This window comes from Acanthopagrus latus, chromosome 5 (genome assembly GCF_904848185.1).
Source record: "Acanthopagrus latus isolate v.2019 chromosome 5, fAcaLat1.1, whole genome shotgun sequence".
Classification (NCBI taxonomy): domain Eukaryota; kingdom Metazoa; phylum Chordata; class Actinopteri; order Spariformes; family Sparidae; genus Acanthopagrus; species Acanthopagrus latus.
The window spans coordinates 21,465,388-21,489,303 of NC_051043.1; the positions used below are offsets into that span (position 1 = coordinate 21,465,388).

At 39.2% G+C, this 23,916-nt stretch overlaps 1 protein-coding gene across 7 annotated transcripts in view; it reads right to left on the minus strand.

Annotated features, from left to right (window-relative positions):
• The window catches only part of gpat2 (glycerol-3-phosphate acyltransferase 2, mitochondrial), a 109,203-nt gene that overhangs the window by 20,403 nt on the left and 64,884 nt on the right, over positions 1–23,916 (minus strand). For 2 of the 7 annotated variants that reach the window (XM_037097150.1, XM_037097157.1), the window contains exons 2-10: positions 13,563–13,665; positions 10,128–10,235; positions 9,726–9,796; positions 9,511–9,621; positions 8,969–9,091; positions 5,887–5,986; positions 3,338–3,471; positions 2,958–3,084; positions 255–434 (exon numbers count right to left, since the gene is read on the minus strand). In XM_037097150.1, coding sequence (XP_036953045.1) covers positions 255–434; positions 2,958–3,084; positions 3,338–3,471; positions 5,887–5,986; positions 8,969–9,091; positions 9,511–9,621; positions 9,726–9,796; positions 10,128–10,235; positions 13,563–13,634 — 1,026 coding nt within the window. In that variant the 5' untranslated portion in view covers positions 13,635–13,665. Of the gene's footprint in view, positions 1–254; positions 435–2,957; positions 3,085–3,337; positions 3,472–5,886; positions 5,987–8,968; positions 9,092–9,510; positions 9,622–9,725; positions 9,797–10,127; positions 10,236–13,562; positions 13,666–16,221; positions 16,312–16,967; positions 17,093–23,916 lie in introns of all 7 variants that reach the window. The other 5 variants (XM_037097151.1, XM_037097152.1, XM_037097153.1 and 2 more) reach the window with 5 other exon arrangements.

Sequence of the window (23,916 nt, forward strand, 5' to 3'; positions counted from 1 at the left end):
GCAGGCCAGATCAGCCGTCCAAAATACATCATTTAACCTCCTGTCGTTTTCAGAACACCAACATGCACCTGTCCCTTTCACCTAACTGCAGTATTTCTGCCTCCTTTTCTGCAGCCTCCTGGGGAGGCACTTTTCACAGCTTTAAGACCTCTGCTGTAAACCAAACCTGATTGCTTCCTCCTGAGGACATTACAGATTGTTCTTATTAAGTGCTGTTTGTGTGAGCTTGCAAGTGTGCATTTACACGCATCCACCTGTATTTTGGTCTTGGGCACACAGTCGTAAGAGATGCCCACAGGCACCAGACTGACATCGGGGACAGATCCCTCTTTCATGAGCTGTCTGATGCAAGCCAGCCACTGGCAACCTTGGCCAGACTCCGCTGACACACCAACACTTATAGCCTGGCCCTCATGTAGCAGCTCACGTACCAGCTGAGGAAGGAGGAGAGAGAAAGGTGGCAGAGTCAAAAGGTCTGAAGAGTCCTGGCTGTGGGGGTGCAATTAACATAATTCCTGCCATGCATATCTAAAATATATAAAAAGCATAGCAAATCCTCCCTTGGAGGCAGCAAAGGGACAAGAAGTCAAAATGCAGGAAGCAGGCAGAATAAAGAGCAGAAATAAAATGATGCTGAGGGAGACACCTCATGACATTCAGAGACACTTCCCCTGCCCCAAGTACTGTTTTCCCCATACAGACAAGGTAAATTCAATTACCATTGAACAGCAGCTAAGCAGGGCCACACTCAATAAACAATAAAGGTCTATTAACATTGAAATACAACCAATAAACAAGCCTGCTTTCTCACGCACAGCCAATATGCTTACTGACATGAAAATGGCAAATGAAAAAAACAAACTACTCACTGCATCACTCATAAACAACGTGTTTATGTTCCACTGTGGCTGTATCCCTGTAGATTAATGTCAGACTGAGCTGTTTTATCGAGCTGTATAGCACAATATTGATCTTAATAAAGCAAGTAACTCCTCCAAATGAAATACATCTTTAGGCAAACTGATTCAAAGCACTCCCTTAGCTCCTGTGCTAAGACATCAAGATACTAATGATAAACAGGTAGTGATCACTGAAAATAAATCTCAGAAGTAGGAGCTCGCCTTAGACAAAGAATACCTCTACAGTAAAGCTTGCAAGATGAAAGAAAGGAGAGAGCAGGAAGCCAATAATACAGACCACAGACATCTCCAAAATAAGCAATAAACACTACAAATTACCACCTATATAAAAATAGAAACAACCTCCTCAGACCTGCCAAGCTCACACAATCAATATAACCACTGTTCTTCTCATCTCTCTGCCTTCTCCTCATTGCTTTGTCACTCAAGCCAACTCCAGAGCTGCAATCTCTGTAGCAAAACTCAAGCCCTTTGGTAATTTTTGAGAATGAATAGAGAGTAGGATAAGGTAGGGGAATGAGGGAGAGGATGAAAAGACAGGTCTTATTATGACCGAGAAGCTGACTGTGATAACACTCCACCATGAAGTGCAATGGAAAGTGTGTGAATGCGAGTATGATTGAATTGAACCAAGAGCATATACACGAAACAGCCAAATTACAAGGACAGTTATCTTTTGCTGACCCTGCAATTTCATATAATTACCCACTATCTTTTTTTTTTTCTTTGTAGGAAAATGCATTAGCAACAATTTTCTAAAACGTGCCCTTGTGCTTTGCTTCCATCTACCAGTAAACAGACTATTTTTGGGGTTCACATACACAGCTAATGAGGAAGTGCTCAAATTGTCAGGCTGGAATGGTTTGTACCAAGAGGGTGTTTTTATGGTTGAAACCAACCTGAATTGACTGTTGCAAGGCATATTTGCACATGTGAAAACACTTGTTGAAAGCATTCCTTGGTTCCAGAGGGAACTTTACAAAAAGGGGGGGATTTTCTATACCACAGGAGTGTCATTCAAGTACATTAAATAATAACTAATTGGGGTGGAGAAGAAATAGTTAAAACAGAAAGTTCATCTTCCAGTTTACAATAGTGGCTAAAAGTAGGCTTCAAGTAGATTTCCAAGTGCATCTTCAGCTGACCATGATACTGGTCAACTGGCTGGTCAGTTAACTACATTGTTTCAGAATTAAATATTTGAAATATTCAGTGTAGATGTTCGAGATTCTTAAACTTTCTAATCTATCGCTGCCATTTAATTGGCATTTTGTTTTGACAAAAAATATCTCAGCAACAATTGCATAGATTGCCATGAAGAGTCATTCATGTTCCCCTCAAGATGGACTGACATAACTTTGAATGCCAGGATTTTTTTCCCGCTATGATCAGGCTAAAAATCTAAATAATTATCTAGTTGATGAGCAAATCACTGCAAAACAAACAAACAAACAAACAAAAAAAATTCTATTATCTCCAGCTGTATTTTGTAGGACTGAGCATGGTATCAAGCTAAACTAAGATGATGAAGATGGTAAACATCAGCAATTTAGCTTTATCATTAGCATTCTGAGGTTAGCGATTCGCTCACGGCGCTGCTGTGTCTTACTATAGCTTCTAAAAGCTGCCGGCATGGATGTAGACTCTTTTTCTGCCGTACCAAGATTGTGTCCTGATTGATTTTGGGAGGTCAGGAAAGAATAAAACATCAAATTTGGAAGTCGGATCCAAACCACATTTGGAGATAGTTTGAAATGTGACTCAAATCATTTTCAAATCCAATTCATTTACAAAAACAGTGTAGACATTCAGTCATTCAGATCTGATTTTGACAAACAAATCTAATTGACCTGCAATCTGAGCACAGTCTTTGTCTTATGAGAACAATAAAGAATGGAAGGGCCCCATGAGAAAAGCAGAAGTCTGTTTTTGGGTGTTCATCACTCTCATTTAAATCCTCATATTATAATCACCACAAACATTACCATATCCTATCGCATCTTAAACCAGAATCATTGAAAGATATGCTGGACTTACCGATGTCATGACAGGTAAGTACAGACTGTCCATCTCAGCATCCTTCTCAGTCAGTGCAGAAGTTGGCAGGAGGACCACACCTACCCTCTGTAGGATTGACCTGTAGGATAAATAGAGAATCCTGTAACTGAGACACAATTAGTTTAGTTTAAGAAACTGAGGGATAAGGCATCTTTACATTGTAATTAACATTTAATTGACAGGTCTAAATATGATGTTGTGAATAAAAACAATAAACACAGCATCTCATTTACCACAACAAGGATCATTGCATTATTAGTGGGGGTGATTCGGTACGCAAGTATATATACTATATACTTGTTATCCTGGTGCAACTTGCCTGGTGGCTTTTATGTGGGTTTGTATGCGTATTACTGCACCTTAGGGAGTGGCTGTAAATCTGGAATGGACAAATAGTGTATGGGACTCTCAGGCTGCGACAGAAGAGCACCAGAGGGATGAGCACACAGTCCATGATGCTCTGACGAATGTAGACGTAAACCAGCAGAGATCCCTGAAATACAGAACAGAAGCAGCTTTACATAAACGAGATTCTACACATTGTTATTCATTATGAAAACAATGGTGGACTGTGCAGAGGTGGTGCCCAGATTAGCAATGTGTTTTGGTAGCCTTTATTCAATCAATATTATAGTCACGCCCAAAAGTTTGAGATAACATCAGCAGAATGGAATGTAGAAAAAATACATTTATAATAAAAAAAGAAAACAGTAGAGATAAACAATAGTAAGAGGATCCTGTTATTTTTATGCTTAAATCAAGATTCAGGATGAGATTATATGTGGAGGAGTATCTATAAGTGACTGTATGTACTAGTGATGCACGAGTCGACATGTAACCCGCAGGGACCCAGGAACGCACCTATGGGTGAGGCAGGTTTGGGTCAGCTTTACCAGAAAATATCAAGGGTGTGGGCAGGCAGGTCAATGACAAACGCAGTGTTCAAGTTTGGCCTAAGAGATTAATAACTTACAGCAAAAACATACAAAGACATAATGTATGCAATAGTTCATGTTCATTTTTCCCCTAAGTAAGTGGTTTCAGTACTTTAATTTATTGTGGACGAGTGCTCGGAGGACCTTCTCACCATTGAGCATACTCTCTTCTTTCAGTCTGCTCCTCTGTCTCTTTTATTAGTCTTGTGCTCATAAGGTGCATCATTTTTTTTTTGCACGTCGTACTGGGTACGGGTTGTTGATTAGCACATATCTTAACGGGTGGCTTGGCTCTCATTGGGTGGGTGTGGGTATTAAAAAAACATGACCTGCATTAAAAAAACATGCATCACTAGTATGTAAAGCAGAGTGTGACGACATAAAAGGTTTTTCAAGGTTATTGCAACAGTTCTATTATTCTGTGTGTGGCTCTTTATCCTGGAGTAGCATTTTTTTCTTCATTACAGAGATGGAAATGAAGAGCTACTATCGCAAACTCAATAATACATGAAGTCACAGCAGGGAGATAATACATGATTGTGGATATGATAGTGTCAGTACAGTAAAATAGGTGATAAGGTACGCAATGAAAGTGCTGTTTGTAATAAAAAAATGGAAGTCGTCGGAGTATTGCCTCATTCTTTTAAAGCCATGATGAAAACATGTTGATAACCTTTTTTTATTTTTATTCATCATCGTTTAACTATGTAGAAAACCTTCCTGAAAAACCTCAAAAGACTCGCACAATCATCAGTTACATTGACATCACACAAGGGAGTTTTTATCTATTATTTCATCCATTCTATCAGTACGCAGTCAATTGAACCCTGAAACAGAAAAAGACATGTGAGTCATGATGGTGCCACAAGCATTTGGATCACCAAACACATCCATTGTAAAAGATATGTGATATCACAAAGTGAATATCTATCTTAACCTTCACCATCTCTATTTGTTACCGCTTTTGAATAAATAGAGTGTACTGTGCATTTTTATAATTAATCAATTATTTAATTTATCTATAAAATTTTCTTCCCTCATTGCAAAGTTGTGCTACTTTTAAACAAATGTAATTCATTTTACATTATTATTATCTTTATTTATTAAATTATCTACCTTGAACATCAAGTTTTAGGGCCCTTAAATGGCTGAATTTTATCTTACATCATAACTATTTTATTTTTTCTTTCAAATAATCTTGTCTAATCAGAAAGTTTCAATGGCTTTTTCCTCTTCTGGAAAAATCAAGAACTGAGCATATTTTGTATAATGTTCTCCCTTTTACACAGTTAAAACATGCAAGTGGACAAATTGGGCCAGGGGACAGGGTCTTCCTCACACGGTGTAAGAAACCTGAATATGCATTGACAACCACTGAAAACCATAAGCACCACTAGAGTAATTTCCTGTAAGTTTTGCATTCATCTATATAACTGACTGCATTTGCGCATGTCTAAGCTAAAGACATGACATAGTTCATGCCTATCTTGAACCTCTGAAAACAGCAGCCTGAGTCAGACTTATTTACTTGTATTTATTTTGTTAACCATGTAATTAGAGTTGCATAGGCTTCAGTGAAAAGCTAAAAATAATTAACTATAACAAGACAAGTGAGAGAAACTTGAAAGTTGAAGGTTCTTTATAAGCAATCATACTTGAAGAAACCTGAAATTATCCTTCCATCTTTGCGTACCTTGAAATCTTTTGTAATATTTGAGTACACAGAATGCTGTAGATGTTAACCATCTCATTAGATGACTGTGCACAACCTATTTTCACACCCTGAGCCCAGATGTATTAGGAACCAACACATCTTAAAATCTGCATCCAATTACACTGTGAGCTTTCCATTGTTTGCAGAAAGAGTTGACACCTTTTGGAGTAGCAGTTAAGAGCAAATTTAATTATCTGCGAACAGTAAAGTTAGGACATATTGTCTGTATATGTATGTGTGTGTTTACAGATACTTGCACCTCTTGTGAAGCTGTGTGCAAAGCAGGCAGATGGTTGAGGTTAACTTGGATGCTGTCAAACATGGAGGCTCCCATCTTCAGCATCACCCAGCCCACAAATCTACACAGGAAAAGACAGGGGGTGAAGAGATGTATAGAAGCAAGGACAGAAGAAAGGAGAACATAATTTATGATTGGAGATACGGAGGAGAGGGGGACAATGTACACATGGAAATAATGGATAGATAGCAGTAAAGCAAGAAGAAATAGCTGCTGTTAAAAGGGACGCTTGGCAAAGTGAGAATGGACTGAGAGTGTGACAACATGTAAATGAGATAGATGGGAGAGAGACAAAGTGGGGAGAAGAGGGATAAGGATAAGAAAGAAACTGATGACATAAGGAAAAAGCAAAATGGAAAGCGATAAAGGGAGGATGGGGTGTGAGGGTGACAGTGGTAGATATAGAGGAGGGCTGCAGCTGTAAATTGGGGGAGAGAGAGGGAGGAGAAGAAATAGAAAAAACAGCACAAGGCAGATTTTGACGAGAGATTTTTCAGAGAGGAAAAAGTTAGAGAAAGTTTATTAAAAAGTTTCCGCTCTATTTCAGAAATTGGCAGATATCTAACACTGTCTGTAGCTACAGCACCTAAGTCCTAACATCTGATTTCAATTAAAAACACAACACATCTTTTCAGCTCAGAACAAGTAAAGGGTGTTGAATGTCCTCCATTGGGCATGGACAACTTTGTCAACTCTCAATAACTGTCAGTCATGTGGAAGAGCTGACTGATAGATTTTCATGCACAGGTAGGTATACTGCATATAGATCATTAACAAGCAGGGTGTACGAGCCAGTGTTTATCTCTTCCAGGTGGCACCAGATTTATGAGTTATAGTTCTTTTGGGCATCTAATCCCAGATATCACTGTCCTGTTTATTTTCTGCAAAGACAATATTACGTGACTGGCAATTGAATCAGTTTACAAAAGTTTCATTTAAAAAAGTACAAAAAAACATGAGTAACTGTGTTAGAAATATCTGATACATCAGCAAGAAAGAAAATGTATTAATGACACTCTGTTTCACACTATCAGTGTGTAAAACCCACACATTTATCAAGATACATCAGGTTTTTGTATTTTTAAACCATTTTGGGTGAATTTGGCAACTACAGTGTGCTTGTTTATCCCTAATAGCTTCACAAATCATTTCTGAATGTGCAGCTATGACACCCACTTTGACTAGCTTCTTCTCCATAGCAACAGCAGCTGAGGCTATTGGCTATGGGTGTACTTTAAGGATAAAGCTGTCACAGGACTCTGAATCTGAGTATTCTTTTCTTATTTTCAACCATGCAGAAGCCAAGGCCAATAATCTGTGTTACGTGTGGCCAAGTTAGGGCCCTATGTGTGTGTGTGTGTGTGTCCTCTGTCTCCGCCCTGCTCTGCCTTCCTGAGCTCAGGTGTGGGCAATCACCTGAGCAGGTAAAAGGAGGCAGTATCAGGGCGTCTCGCTCTCTCTCTCTCATTACAGGTGTGTTGCTGGAGGAGGGAGGCTGCGCTGGCCTCACAGTCTTTTGCTGTTTTTTTTCTACTTTGTGGTTGATTTGAGTTTGGGTTCAGTTCCCTGGCCTGTTAGAGTGCCAGGGCTTTGTTGTTTTAATTTGGGTTGAGTTCCTGGTAGTCCTGTTTTCGTATCTTTTTGTTTTCTTTCTCTAAGTAGGTTAGCAGTTTTGATTAGGCAGCTTTAGTTGGGAGGATTCCCCAGATGCGACGGTCATGGCTGGTCTGGGGTCTCTTCTCTCTTTTTTTTTCAGTTTGACCAGGAACTCTTGCCCCTTTTCTTTTGTTGAATAAAAACATTTCAACTTGACTGTGTTGAGTCGGCGTCCTTTATATGTTACTGGCCTCTTTTTGTTCACTCGAAACTTTCTGAATTCTCTGGTCTGCTCTCCGCTGCAAGCCCATTTGTTCCTTTAAATACAAGTCACAAATATAATCATAAATTGAAGAGGTCTTAAACAAATGGGCACCATCGTTGCCATCGATCACACATTACTCCAACTTTGCATTTAATGGTTATGATTTGCGGCTGCAGATTTGGTGCTACAATACGTTTTTTATGTGCAACTGCCTCAAAATAAACTACAGTGGAAATGCATAAATAGATGGATACTTTATGTAATCTCCAAGGGGAAACTTAGAAATGTTGGTAATGAAAGAACATGTCCCTGACGTGGCTCTCTCATGTGTATTAATATTAAGAGATATGAGATGAGATGAGGTCTTGGCTACAAGGACAACACTTGTTAATAGCATCCATTCACTGAGGGTTTTTTCCTTTCAAGAGATTGCTGACAAGGAGAAAAAAATACATGATATCACCAGCCTTGCCTATTAAAGGGCAACACACTGAAGTGTGTTCACAGGTCTTGAGGAGTATTACTACTTATATGAAAAGAGCCATATAAAGCCTTGTGTGTCTCCAGTAGAAGCTGTAATCTGACCCATTTTCTCCAGTGATGTGACTGGTGGCTATATTGTATTGTGGGTAATGTAGGTACTACATTTTGAAACGTTTTCCACTGGTCTTCAACATTATGGGCTCATTATGGCAAGTATAAAAACCAAAATCGATACAGCAATATCATTTTCTTTATTTTATGCATTCTACTCCCCTTTCAAAATCTTGCACCTTCATTACCCACAATGGAATTTATGGAGCCACAGAGTGACTTAACTGGAGCTAACTTATCAGATTACATCCAGTTTCTTCTGGAGATACAGAAAGCTTTATACGACTCTTATCTGATACGTAGTAGACTTCAAAGTGTTAAATTGGTGAAGTTTCCTTTTAAGCATTAGCACAATTCTCATAAATGAAGTTGTAATAACTGCTGGGTACAACAGAGACCTTAAAAAAAAAAAACCTTTTAACCAGGTGTCTATTTTTGCATCAATCACACTGATAATGTAGAATATATACAATCCATTTCGGTAGAAGGCTTGCATAGTTCAGCTTAAAATATTAACAAACATTAAGTAGCAATGTCTGAACCTCGCCCTTTGCCAATTGGCCCACACACACATAAACAAACACGCACCGTAAGAGACCAGGGATGATGCAGGTGTTAATGAGGGGGAGGAATGGTGAGAGGCTGTTGATCTGCCCTCGGCAATCTCCCCCTTCTGGTGCTTTATGCTGTGCTGTGAGTGCCTCCTTCACCCTGTAACACACGGTCACAGGACAGCAGAGTTAACACAGCACAAAGCCTCTTTTGTGCTCACACAGACAAACACCTGCCTTCCAGTAAGACAACAACACCACCACCCCTTAGTAAAGAGGTTACATAAAGGTTAAACTCAATTACACTGAAGGGGAGAAGACAACAAATACAAACTGAACTCTCAGTGACAGAGATAGGGAAAGTGTGACAAAAGCCCAAATTTATCCTCTTCACTCTGCACAGACCGAATGATAGCCTTCATTTTCTATGTTTGTGTCTGTTATCGCCTCTCCTCTTTCCTCTTCCACTCTCACCAGAACTGCAGACCAGTTTAATTTTCTATATCTCTGCCTATCATTTATTTACTCTCCTCTGGCATCTCCAGTGTTCTCCTCCTGTTTCTCTTTCCCCTCAGGTACCTGTTGCTCTGACAGACTCTCTCCAGTCTGTTGCTAACAGGACTCGCGTAAGCCTTGCACCCACTCACAAACAGCATGCAGCACACCCTCCGCACCAGCCAACCTCGATACCTATGATAGCAAACACACAATGCAGAGGCAGAATGTTTGCATTGGTGAGTGTGCTTGGACTGAAAAGTTTGTTTGTATTTGTTGAATACTGTGTTTAACAATACCTGGTGTGCGTCTCGTTGACACTCAGCAGGTTGTTGAAGCCAAGGGGAGAGTTCTGGCCAAGCTTCTTGCGCTGAGCCATGGTAGAAAAACAAACAGATGATGTCAGTGTCAACATTATCCCTGAATGAGGTCTGTTGGAGACATGCAGCTGAGGGATGCCATTAGAACAAGGACATCGATGAGAGCATCTTTGTAGCGTGTCATTCAAGGTCACTTAGTCTATACAGTCAGTGAGGTAGTTTGTTTCATTATAAGTTGAACCTGAAAGCAAATCTCCAGCACACAGATTACATAAATGTAATTTATTGGATGGTATCAGCACACAGTCAACCTCCCTCATTTCATTAGTCTAATATTCATCCTTTCTCTGACTGTCTCTGGCCTCTAAGCAGCATGCTCACCAGACTGTCTGGGGTGCACTGGTGGCAGCACTGGCCAACAAATGGTCTGAACTTGCCCAGACAGGTAGGCACCGTCAGCTTCTTCTTAATCTTCAATTCCCAGGACAACTGAAAGAAGAAAATACAATTAAACAAACAAGGTGTCAAATGCACAGGCATCACAACCACATCCACTTACTTAAATTAAACCCAGATGTCAGTTTATTAGGTGCACCCTAACTTAAATTGCTGTAATCTAATAAAACAGACCTTATTGTACTTCATGGTCATTTTGAAAGATGTATTTCATGATGTGATTGACCTGTATTGCATGAAAACAGAGGTATTTCTGTTATGCTGCCTATACTGTATACAATAATAGAACCATGAAGTAATTCACGGGGACTGGACTTGCTCTTGCCAGCTTGAAACAGGAGAAGTCAGAGATGCCTGATAGGTAACCAACCCACTAATGACATAGTCAGTATGTTTCCAAACATGTTACCATATTAGTGCGTTCTTTCTGTAGTAACAAAATCAATTCTGTTGTATGTAATTTGGGTAGAGAATCACAGTGTCTTGGCCAAATACATGCAAAAGTGTGTTTCTCAGTGTTTTTACATGTAAACATGTGTATGAGTCAGACTGTGACTACAAGTAGGCGATCACAGGAGAGCATCAAAAATAAATCCAGCTGCTAAAACTTACAAAAGGTAGGTTCTGAAGGTCAAATAAAGTGAGTTTTTTGTAATATTAACACACATTGAGCTGCAAAAAAGGACAACAATTATTTGGGGTATATAAACCTACAAACTTACACGTTGACAACAAAAGGCTAGTGTCAATAAAACATAATATCACTACTGGTGAGCTAAATTTGATTTCTCCAACTCCTCAAAAGTATAATAGCGGAGATAAATAAATAAAATTACCAGTTAAATGCTTCGATTCTTTGCCCCTGAATTTAATTTTGAGTTTATTGTTGTTGTTGTTGGGTTTCTATGTGGCTGTGATTGGATTAACTTTGAAACCATGGGAGCATGCAATAACTTGCAGTGCAGCAAATATTAATACAGAGCCCGTATGAGACCCAGTATCAGGCAATCAGTCCACATCAGGAATAAACAGCTCATGCACTGAAGCACAGGCCACAATGTGTACTGTATACTAATCAACAAGACGTAAGGTCTCCTGCAGCAAGTTGACTGCTGGTCACTTGTGCAAATATTTGTGTTATGATAATAGACAGCAATGATACTCATTAATTATCATGCACAGTATGTGTGTGTGAGGGCTGTTAGTGTGCCTGAAAAGAAGTGTTAAGTTAGGATTCAGACTGATTACTCTGTTCAGGCAGAAGCTAATGAATCTCCAAGAATCAATGACACTTCCTCCTGATTGAATGATGAGGATGATGGATTCCAGAAAACAGAGCAGCCGCTTGAATCAGTGCTTTGCCAGGAAAAGGTCGATTTAATGGAAAAATATTACTGTAACAACACTGTGTGGATCTTTGAGATGGATCGAACTGCCAGTAATTTAAATGACCATGTTGGTTAACAAAGGTATAAAGACAGAAGTGAGAAGTAGAAACATTGACTAATACAAGGATGAAGGCAAATATGTCAGGCTAAAAACCAGCCTCTTGGTTAAAGGAATAGTTTCAAAACATTTTCAGGAATAAACTTATTCCCTGAGAAGATCCAAAAAGAGTAACCAAGAACTGCTGCTCTTTCCTATCTGTCCTTGGATCTAGCTAGCCCCTGTTAGCTAATTAGCTCATGGCTCGGTTAGCTGTGGAGCCAGTGACCATAAAGTTTGCATGAACTGACAGCACGGATCATGGAGGGAGACATCAAGGGCGACACTGCTCAGCTCAACTGGGTTTAGAGAGGGAACATGGCTGGACAACAAACTGGGACTAAGCGCTCTGAGACCAAAAGAGATCAGTTTGACAGCAGGGGATACAGTACTGAGGTGATTTACAGTGACTCTAACTCGGAGCAGCAGATTCTATTAGTAAACTGAAAGAATGAGACACACCTACCGTTATTGTATTTTACTGCTTCCTCTATTTCATATGAAAAGAAATATGCAGAAATTATGATTTTTATCTCAATAGCTTCCATGTCATGTGGCCCACAGACTTCTGAAACAGATTCTGTTTCCATAAAAAAAATCTATAATAATAAAGAAAATAATGGTAAAAAAGTTCTCTAATGCTCAAGAGGTTAACATATTTTCAAGCAGCAATGTCAACTTCTACACTGATTTGTCTCATGTCTTAGATTGTGAAAATGATTTTCTTTTTTTTAAATCTCACCAGTAGTCACCATTTAAAGGGTAATTTTTTCAACATTTACTCCCCCCCCTCCCAATGTTGCTAGGTTACCGACTCAGAGCACCGCTGCCACAAAACAATCTAGGGGAAACAGTGGCGTGTGTGGGGGTGAACTATTTCTTTCTTAGCTGAAGCCAACAACGGGACAAAATAAATGTAAACAGAGATGTAGTGGAGCTGTATATTTTCCTGCTTTTTTGTCCTTTGCCAATCAAACCTATATTATGATGAGTGTTAAATGAAAATAAGGTGAATACAATAAAAATAAGGGACATCCTTGATCTGTTTGGTCACTCTTCTTCAGTTTTTAAATGTGTTATACAAGTATTGGATCGGGACTCAGTATCTGCAGATACTCAAAATCAAATGACTCGGACTTGGGCAAAAAAACCTGATCGGGACATCCCTAGTTTGAACTAGGTTAACATAGAAATTTAGCAATTTTAGTGTAATTTGTTTATTTATCACACTATAAGCTAAGACATTCTCAAACATAGCAACATAGCATAACATAGCTGCTGTCTTTACATCTCCTTGCTGAAACTATGGGGCTATCACACTATCCCTCTGGAGCTACAAAGTGGAATTACGAGACAGGCCGGGCCTGGGCTAGCGGGTTAGCATGCTAACTTTGGTAGATATCTCTGCAATGCAATGTATAGAAGTGTTTGACAAAGACAGTAAGACATTCCTCATTTTGGGAGGGGTAATGTACTGTTTTTTTCTTGACAAACAATGGTTTGTTATCCAACTGCCTGGCAATCATGGTCACAAGATGCCAAGACGTCATCATGTCAAACTGTGTTTCGTCCAAGAATAGTGAAAGCACTTGACTCTCTGTAGAAATAAAAAAGGTTGTTTTCACATTTCTTTGAGTAATCAAATAAGCATATTTCCCAAAAGTCAAGTATTCCTTCGTCATTTTCTGATGCGTGAGTTTAACTCACTGGTTCATCACTTGCTGTGATTTGCCCAAAAAACGTCAAACAAATAGAAGCACATGGGGTCTAGTATGTTCTCTCACAGATTGCGAACAAACAAACAATTTGAGATTAGTGCACATGGAGTATTTGGGAGATGAAAGTGGGAGAGAGTCATGCAGGTGGTGCTCTTACAGCGGGTCTCTTCTGTTGAATTGGTGGAAGGACCATGTCTTTGTTTATCCCGTCGTTCTTCTCCTGCACCATGGTGAGCCCCCTGCAGATTCTACCCGGAGACCTAACAAAGAATAGATTAGGGATAGAGTATATTATACAGCCTCATGTTAAAACAGTGCATTCTCACACTGTGTTCTGGTTATAAGGACCGTTTTTAAGCCCATGTAAATGTGAGCGGGTAATAATTTTTTAAGAGCAGTATGACACAAGACCAATTTTGTGAAATTTCAGACAGTGATGCTCCATTTCAAGAAAATAAACACACATCCACTCACACAAACACGATCTCAGTGTGACTCAAACTTCATTTTGTCTTCTGGTTCTTGGCAGGGGAGTGTTGGCAGCACTCACCGATCTATCACCCTGTGCCCATAGCTACAATTTCACTCATCTAACCAGCACTTCCTCCCCTCCACCATCACAAATTCCCTCAAATTCCTAACTTTCCCTTCATTCTTCTCAGTTAAGGGAAGAAGCTTCTCGCTGGCGGTTTACTCACATTTTTTTCCCATTGTCTCCTCACATTGGACTTGTGGCAAACTTGTTTAAAAGTTTTGTGCTTACTTCTGTATGCAGGTAGGAATAAAACAAGGACAGGACTGCCATTGAGAGGTTACAGATTGTGAGGAACTCCAGGCTGTCTTTGCTCAGCGACGCAAAGGTGCAGCAGGGCCAACACTCAGTAGTGAGTAATAAATCATTAAAAGCAAGGTACATAGCCATCAGCTAAAAAACAGCTCTTATGTAACTGATGCTGCTTCCTTGCCAACACAAAAACCCAGTAATGAGAGTTGGCAACATAGGTCAAAATGTAATACGATCCAGCTTAAACAGATTACCTAATTGGTAATGCTAGCTGTGGGTGAGCTTAAATGAGTAATCATCTGAGATTAAGGTAGATTGAATTCAGATAAAGAGTCAGTGCTCACTCTACAAAGAAAGGACTACGCCAGAATAAAAGCCATCATCCTCAGGGAGCCTACCTTTAGTTTTATGTGCTGCTTTGTTTCTACTACAAAAGGATGAAGACGTGTCCTGCTGTCATCCTGTTGTACAACCTCTTCTAATAAATCTTTCTGTGGGTATACCCATTGGATTCAGGAGTGTCATCATGCTCAATGGCAGTCTTTTCTTTGCCTCGCTGTGTCCCACTCTGTTGATCCCACTCCGCCCCATTAATTTTGCTAATTAAAACTAATGCTGTCCCTATGGGGAGATGCTCCATTTCAACTGGCTCAAGTTCCCACATTCATTATCAACTCCTGTGGGAATCGATTAGAGATTCCCAAAGCTCACCAGTGCAGAAGGTGATGCAAGAGACGAGGCAGCAGAACGGGCAGTAAAGGGTGTAAGACTGTAAATTACATAGCAAAGGCTCTAATAGGGTTATATAAGACTCTCCACAGGGAATACAAGACTACATGGAAAATGCTAGAGCCAGCAGTATGCCAAGGTCAGACCTGTGCACCACTACAATGAATTTCTCATACAGTCCTAACTGACATCATACAACTCATGAATTCACACACAAATAAGTAGAAACATGGCAGGCATTCAAATCTGAGTCGCACAATCCTCCTCACACATATCTTCAGTAAGCTCATCATCTTCTCAGAAGTTAATTTATCGATTATAGTCTTTAATTAATATGCTGTATGCTAATGTGATAGCCCAGACCTAAGTGGGCCTGTGATGAGAAAGGATTAAAACTCAGAAGCCATTACGAGCTGCCAGGTCAGATTAGATTGAAGATAATTTCAGAGCAGCAGTCAGAGTGATGCTGGTTGGAGTGTTCAGGTCTATTCCCTAAACTGCTTACTGGTAAGTGGGATTTAAACACACTTCTTCTGTTTGAGAAGGAGTCAGACATGGATCATTAAGAATCTCAATCATTTATCTTCGTCGATACACATTTTTTGGCATCTTAGCCAATCCTCACATTACAGGTCAAGAAAACAGGTATTTTCACCGATCTGTATGTATAGATGCAATGCACTGTTTCAAAAAATAATAGCCAATATAATAATAAAGATCATTTTAACTCAGTGGTGGGTGGTTTCTGTCAGATGCAAAGAACATGAAGACCTTGGAAAAACCTCAAGGTCACATACAACAACGAGTTTCCATGGTAGCATGTACAATAAACATGGCACACGATGTGAAGGCAACAGGTGAATAACACACCATACGTTTGTGCAAGATGAGTTTAAACACTGTTGTCAACCTGTTTACAAGGAACTAAATGGAGCAGATGTTTGTATTGAATGCTGACAGAGTAAAATACTAACAGGCAGCACGTGTCGCATGCTGGAAGAGTTGAGTTAACCGTTAAGCAACATGGATAAGCTGGCTGCGAGTATCTAGGTCATGTTGATCAGACGGTCTGATAATTACATGGGTTCTTCACTCAACTAAATAAAGAGAAATGTCCCACAAAGCAATGTTACATGACCAAACAAAAGTAACATAGCAACTGTAACTGTCTTAGAGGAATTGAGGAAAAAAATACCACAGTTGTACACAGAGAAGCATCTGTCCTCTCCTCTATCCTACCAGCTCCTCGTCACATTTCTGCCCAAAAACACAGTGTCTGCTGGTGAGTAAAACTTTTACTCACAAAGTGTTTGTGCCGGCAAAAATCCCCACAATGGTCAGCCCTCCCGACCAAGACCACAGGGAACTTTTCCGCAGAATACAGCCTCCCTCCCTGTGAGTGACAGAGTCAAACAGCATCCAGTTGACTGATGGCGATAATATGGCGATTATGTAATTTAGAGTGAACTTTGTCACTTTCCAGGATGTTTGATGAGTCAGGGTCTAAATCACAACACAATATATTGACATCCATATGATTATAAACCGTCAGCAGGTTTGGATTGACAGGGGGGACACTGGGGAAACACCTTGAAAACACACAAACGTCATGACGTGTACCATCACGCCTCTTTGGGAACCGCATCGCTGGCTTTCTGTGTGAATTATACAGTAGTTCGCCTTTATGCCGGCGCTACTTGGATCTGTGTGAATGACCAACAGTGGAGAATTGATGACCTGCAGCTGCCTTAATAATACAGCTTCTCTGTGTGAAAGGGGCTAAGGTCTCTATTTCACTCTGACACAAGAAGGACATATCAGCTGCATGATACCTAGGCACGGCTTTGAAAATATGCTGCAGTAAAAACAACAGGATTACTGCCAATTCAAATTTGGAAAATCCCACCTGCTGCTGAGCTACATCAAATTCCCTCAATGGCACCGCTGCAACTCCTCCTACACCAATAACTTGTTTACCTAGTCAGTTTGTTTGCATGCACTCCTGGCTGAAATTTATGCTGCATATAAATTAGCTGTATTTCTCCTCACTTGGAATGAGTTCCTTGGAATTGTAATGTCGAACAACCAGCCAGATCTTCAAGTCTCTCTCTGTCTCTCGAATGTTGAACATGTCTCAAAATTCTCAGCTGCCACTAGCTAATCAGCCGGATGACCTGTCAATCAGACATCAAAGGCAATACTCAGGAAAGAGAGGTGACCCATATCCGAACATTTTGCACAATCCAGCATCTCATTTTTGTACAACACCACATGGGAACAGTTGTCAGAAATTAATTACTTTTCTACAAGCTGATGTCAAAATCATAGCACAATTATCAACCATCTAATAACAAATAGACATCTTTGGGTTTCTCTGTCTTTAAAAAATAAAGTGAAATACATTAAATAGCTTAAAAGGTAATACAGTCAATATTACCAGTAATGATGGGATGAATGGGTTCAATGAAGCCCTGCAATGAGGCAGCTGTGAACAGCAAACAGTCCACACCTTTTTTCCTGCCCCGCCCCCTTTTCTTTCTTAATAAAAATAAAATAAAATATATATAGTTTTCTTGTCAAAAATGAAAATGTTTAAGATATAAAAAAATCACAATCATTTCCACCACCACAAATGTTTAAGTTCCTTTAGAACTGGGGTTATTAAAAAAGTCTGACTGAGATGCCTGATCTGCAGCATTAATCAGAATTACAGGAGAGACTAACGGGTAAAAAAGTAGACACAGAGTGATGCTGCAATTACGTGATTAACATGAATATGAGCGGAAGTTTTCAGTCACAAGATTAGCGGTACTAGCTAGCCAGCAACGAAAAGGGGTTCATTGTTAACGAGGACTGTTTGTCTATAATTAGTCCTGTTCATCACCACAGGTTAGCTCTGAGTGGTTGACCTTTCAAATTCAATTCTCATTTTCTGCAGTATTGTTACATCCAAAATAACTGAGTTTCTTGCTGTTTCTTCTTTTTGAGAGCAAGTTGACTCATGCACAAACACACACACACACACCTGGATGTGCTTCACACAGAAGCTCTGTTATATTTATCTTAAAATAAAAAAATCTAAAAAAAAAAATTTACTTCAATGCTATGTCAATATTTTTTTCCTGTGGTATTGGACATGATACTGAATATAACTATTTTCCAGAAATTGTATAGAAGTTAGACATTCCATTTTGAGAACACTAATCTGAGCACTGCTTTACCAAGGAAGGGTTGGCAAAATCCAGTGCTACATATTGTACTTGGTGATAATAATAACGGAGTGTTTTTGAAATTTTTCTGAGCTTTGAGATCAAACCAGGGAGGAGTGAAATATTCTGCTGAGCAGAAAGATAAATAACGTCACAGGGACATCAACCTGATGGGCTTTTACTTTCAGTCTGCAAATAAATCAAGCTGTTCTCAAGAATGTTGGTATGGTAAACACGCACAGCTACGCACCTGGATGTGTCAACTGTCTCACTGCACACACACACACACACACACACACAAAATCAATCGGTGGATCAGTAGCTGTGCGTCATGGAGCCAGAGAGCATCATTGATTTCCAAGAACAAAAGGAATTCTTTACCATTTCTCTCTGCTCTGCTTTCCCTTTAGCATCAGACTGTTCTTACTTTATGGAAAAGTGCTTATACAAATGCCCAAACAGTCTAATTAGTGGTCAGCTAGTCACGTTAGTTGGTTTTATTTAGAATTTCAAAACATTACACAGTTTATTAGACTTAAAGTGTTGTATAATACTATTAACACAAGAGTCCTTCTGGAATTTCTTTAGAAAAACACATAATCCTCTTTTTTCTGAATATCACCTCCTACACATTTATGAATTAGGATCATTGTGGGAAAGTGACAGCATCAAAGGGCATTCATTTTGCTGCACCAAAATGAAGCTATTCATTTAATTTAGAGAATATTGAGCGAGAACAGTGGGGTGGAACTGATTTTCGTTACCTTTACTTGTCACTTCATCTCCCACACAACAATCTGTTTACAGGTGGGTAAGCATCTCTTTTCTTGTACGGCAGTATTTGTTTTTGCTAAAAGTCACTCATTCTGATTTAGACTGGTCTGTGCAAAAAAAAAGCTTCATTTTATCATTTTTATCCACATACAGCAGGTATTTGTTTATCTCAGCTATGCTCTGGGCACTTCTGTTCATTTCGTTAAAGGGTGTGCAATTTAAGGCTTCTAAGCCATGGCTTCCACAGGTGTTTTCACTTGACATGCCTGATTAGTCCTCTTCTAAGGAGTGTCTGTGTACAGAATATGCTTTTGTGATATCTCCCTGACTCTCTTGATAGTTTTACAGTCATCGGCCAGGATAGGATCTTTTTTTACCTTTATCCTATCCCAAAAGGAACTATGTCCTTTAATCAAGTCCAATCTAGTTTGTGTATTTCCTTGAATGCCGATTGAATATGTATCTGACAGTGAAATAACATTACTGAATTATTTTGCATTTAAATTTTGACTTTTTGATAAAATAGGTCTTGATAAGACTAAAGATGATACGATAGATAATAAGAAGTTGAACTGGGAGAATGTGACCTGTGAAATTGATGTGATTCGATCAGCCCGAGAGGCAACCTATCACTCTGTTGGAGTCAATGGGACCAAAAAAAAAAAACAAAAAACACAAAGTGATGCCTCTGTTACCCGATAAACCATCTTTGAAAGAGTAAAGACACTAGTTTGCAGAGAACAGACAAACAGGTTTGTGTAATTCTGGCCTGTCATCAAGTTTATCAAAGACGTAATGTTAATTAGCAACAGCCCGCATGACCTTCCACTGTCATTCGTCATTTAATTAAAAAATGTTGATCAGGACCAGCTAAAAGAGAGAAGTTGTCTGTTGTATGTTTTATACACAATTCTTTGTTAATAAGAGAGGAGAGACAATTGATGGGTAGCTGTCAGAGTCAGTTCTCTTCAAAACACAAAGAGTGAATCTGTGTATTTGCCAACCCGGGTGTCAGAACAGACTCGATCACCAAATAATCTTTCAAATTCACACTCTCATTGTCAGTGACAGAGCCCAGCTGTCACTAACACTAGCAAGCTCAGGTGGACAAAACAGTTGAATACAGTAATGAAAAAGCATCAGACACTCATCTGCTTTATTTATTCATTAAAGAAAATGTTTTTTGGTTATATTTGTCATCCCCCTATATTATATGACAAAATAAACAAAACCATAAAGAAAAACGTGACTTGGGATGTGTAACCTTCATTGGTCTCTACACAGAGAAACCGTTATGTATGTGAGACTTACTGTCAGGGAGTTAAAGCTGTTATATCCATCTGTACTTGCTTAAAACCCACCAGAGTACTTCAATAAAAACATTAATTTTACCTTGCAGAAAATGGGAGTTACTGGTCTCCTGCTGCCTTGACCAAAAAATGTCTTTGTAACTTTGGTGTTTTAGTGTATTAATACATGATCACTGATACTGAGCAGACTGGACTGGAGCTCCCGACAGGCAGAAGAGAGGAAACCTGTGAATGTGACCTCTCTTTATCTGTCAGCAAGATGATGGGACTGTTCTTCTGCCGGTCTGTTCTGTATGGTCTGCAGGTATAATTCTAATGTGATTGCTAAGCCATGTTGCAAATGTGCATATTGTAGCATACTATTGTAAATTTGTATCACTGCTGGTGTGCGTTGCTGCAAAATATTCATATAGCAGTATTTCACATTTTTGTTTAATCAGTCTCTGTTCTTCGTGTAAAAAGGGTTTTAGAGTGCATTTTTATCCCTTTAAAAGAGTGAGTCATACTGATCAAAGCGGTCAACCCTGCCTTCTCGCTTAAAAGTTTTAAAGATAAAAGTTACCTCCCCCTCTTGCTCAGAGTTGCTCGGACAAAATTTCCTAAACCACTCCTAAGCTAGGACTCACTGCTGAAATAAGTTAGGAGCTCTCTGAGAGTCTCCACAAAATGTTTGTGAATATGGCCCCTGACCTGTTTAATAAATCTCTCAAAAGAGACAGTCTACAGCATAGGCTATGATGTATTGCATGCATCCATGCAGAGGGGGCATAGATTAAATGCAAGGGCACTCTATTACCTTTAGCTATGCTTGTTGTTGCTGTGCATGAAGATATGATGTCATTCCATCAATGAATCTAAATATTTCCATTCTAACAGTGTTCATCTTAAAATCATATGAAAATCTACACCAAAAATCATTGTGAACAATATGCCATGGCGCACGCACACATAATAGTTTCCCATTTAAAGTCAGCACTCGAAGAAAAAAAGTTAAATTGGAAGTGCTAGAGAGAGCAAATGTGGCCTACATAAGAAAATAAATCATCAAAGTGCAGGTCGTCAAGAGTCCACTCATGACTAATGAATATCTTCCCACAGCTTGATCAAACTGGCATTCAAGTTCACCCGAGTATGTCCGCTGAGCAAAAATCTGAATCACAATTTCAGAACAGCCCTTTTTCACTGAAGACATCTTGATATATAAATGATAAAATCAATTATGGCTGGATTCCATTTAGCTGCTTCAGTTTCAGGCCAGGGAGTTCTGGTACTGTGGAGGCTGAATCACTGTCACACTGCTATGACTTACTGAGACTACTGAATGGAGCAAAGCCAGCAATACCATTGATTTTGCTACTGTTTTGACGAGGAGTAATTGTCACGTTTTTACATTTACTAATAAAGACCATTTGTTTCAACACATGGTTTAATGTTTAAATATCTCAGATGTGGGTGGATAGGTTCTTATTCTACCCTCCAGGTGACTCCACTCATCTAGTCACAAAAGAAAACGCACAGACAGAACAATAAAAAGAAAAGGAGGGTGAAAGATTCAGACAATTGCTGTGACATTTGATGTTCTTTCATGAAAACAACATTAAAGCGTGCACAAAACTGTAAAAGATGTGTCTGAGGCAAAACAAGAGGAAGTTGAAAGGGAGACAATCTAACTAAAAGGATCTAATGATAATAACACCACTAGCTGATCTGTTTCTATCTGATACTAAGATAAAAAGATTTCTAGCTCACATTAGATCAGATTAGAAACTCGCATAGTTCTCCCCATCTCCAACCTCTAAACATGTTTTCTCTCCTTGACAGCCATGATGTTTTATTAATTGACTGTGGGATAGAAGACACATGAGCCGACCTGAAGCAGTATGATGTAAGGATGTGAGGTGTGATACCTGCAGATATGCTTCTCAAATATGGAAGTTGTGGGCCCACATTAATACCTTTGCACATGAAACTCAGATGCATTCAAATATGTGAACACAAACCTGAGAAGCTATATCAAGAGGGACCACTCAAAATGGAATCTACAAACACCATGATGCAACCCAACATCTTATGCAACTGGCCTATTTTGTAATTGATTCATGAACCAAAAATATTCAGGAAGGATTGGCAGCTTTAAGGCAACACTTGAGAATAAATTGTGTAAACATATGTTGATGTGTCTGTACATGCGTTGGTCGAACAAATTGACTTTTCCAAAGGCTGCACTGAAAATGCACAATGTAAGCTTGTTTGATCAATACCCACAGCTCCAAAACATCTTTTTTAACATCATATTAAATTCACATTGCCTTTAAACAAATATTTGTTTCATCATTAACCCAGAGCCGTCCTCCTCCTGCAGCAACAAAGACAAGCTGTACACCGAAGAGCTGTATGAACAGAATATACTGATCCAATTGAAAGCATGACTAAGAGGCAAGCCTGACATTAAACTGTATGCCTTTATTGTACAGTAAGTAAAATTCCTCTTAAAATAACTTGCTGAGAGATAGAATTCACTGCATTATATCAAGAGGCACAATTAATGACTCCACTTGAAGCTGTTGCCTGAAAAAAAGAGTGCAAGATTCATCATGAGTTGGTGCACTAAAAAAAGAAAAAAACAAATTAAATCTTTAACTTCTCCACATAATTGAGTCATTTTGAGCAGATATTTTCTGGAAGACTGATGTTTTGCATTGCAGACGGGTAAGCACCATGGTAGCATTAAAACAGTGACAAGCAGCACACTCCTTGGAGCTCTTTCAAAACTTATCACAGTTGTGAATAATTTATCGTGTTGAGTTAAACGGTGGCTAAGAAAGCAATGAGCTACACCACATTTGAACAAGGGCGGAGAGGAGTGCTGCATCAAACTATTACCAATTAATGTTGATTATCTACGCAATTAGTCATTTGGTCAATACAATATCCTAAAAACCTAGGAGACATCTTCAAGTTGCTTGCTTTATGTGGGTAAATCCATTTGGACTTTTCTGTTTTTTAGGAAGTAGCTGACCAGATGAATTAATTGAGAAACTTTTTCAGATTTGATTTCTGTCTTTCAATTATTCGACTCAAAATAACTTTTAATGTCCTGTCATTTCCAAGTGTTTTCTGGGTTTTCGCGTCTTTTGCCTTGTTTCCAGTATTCCCAGTCCCCTCCAGTGATCCTCCCCAGTCTGTTGTCCCTACACACCTGAACTCCATCACCTTTGTTAGCCCGGCCCTGTTCCCACTGTTCTTAGCAGCCTAATCAGCTCCTTCCCTGCTCTCACTCATTCCCCTCATCTGTGTTTCTCCGCCTCACTTGCCCTGCACCTCATCCCCTCTTTAACTTTACTTTAGAATTGTATTCATCCCACATCGGGGAAATTCACTTGTGACAGTAGCAGGTAACCAGACATGTACAAGACTTAAAAATACTAAAAATCACTAAAAAAGATTTAGATAAGGGAGAAGAGATAAAATATAGAAAGGACTATACGCTATGTGCATTATATACAGGAGGCAAAAATGTGCATTATATACATTAAATGAAGTGTCAGAGTATTGCCTTGTTGAAAGTTAGATGCATAAATAAATACAGTGTTTAAATATAGTGTTTCAAGGTAAACAGACTCAGTCTGTGAATATGAATGTGTAAAACAATAAAACATAAAAATAAAAAATAAAATAGTATTATTGCACAGGATAACTGCACAA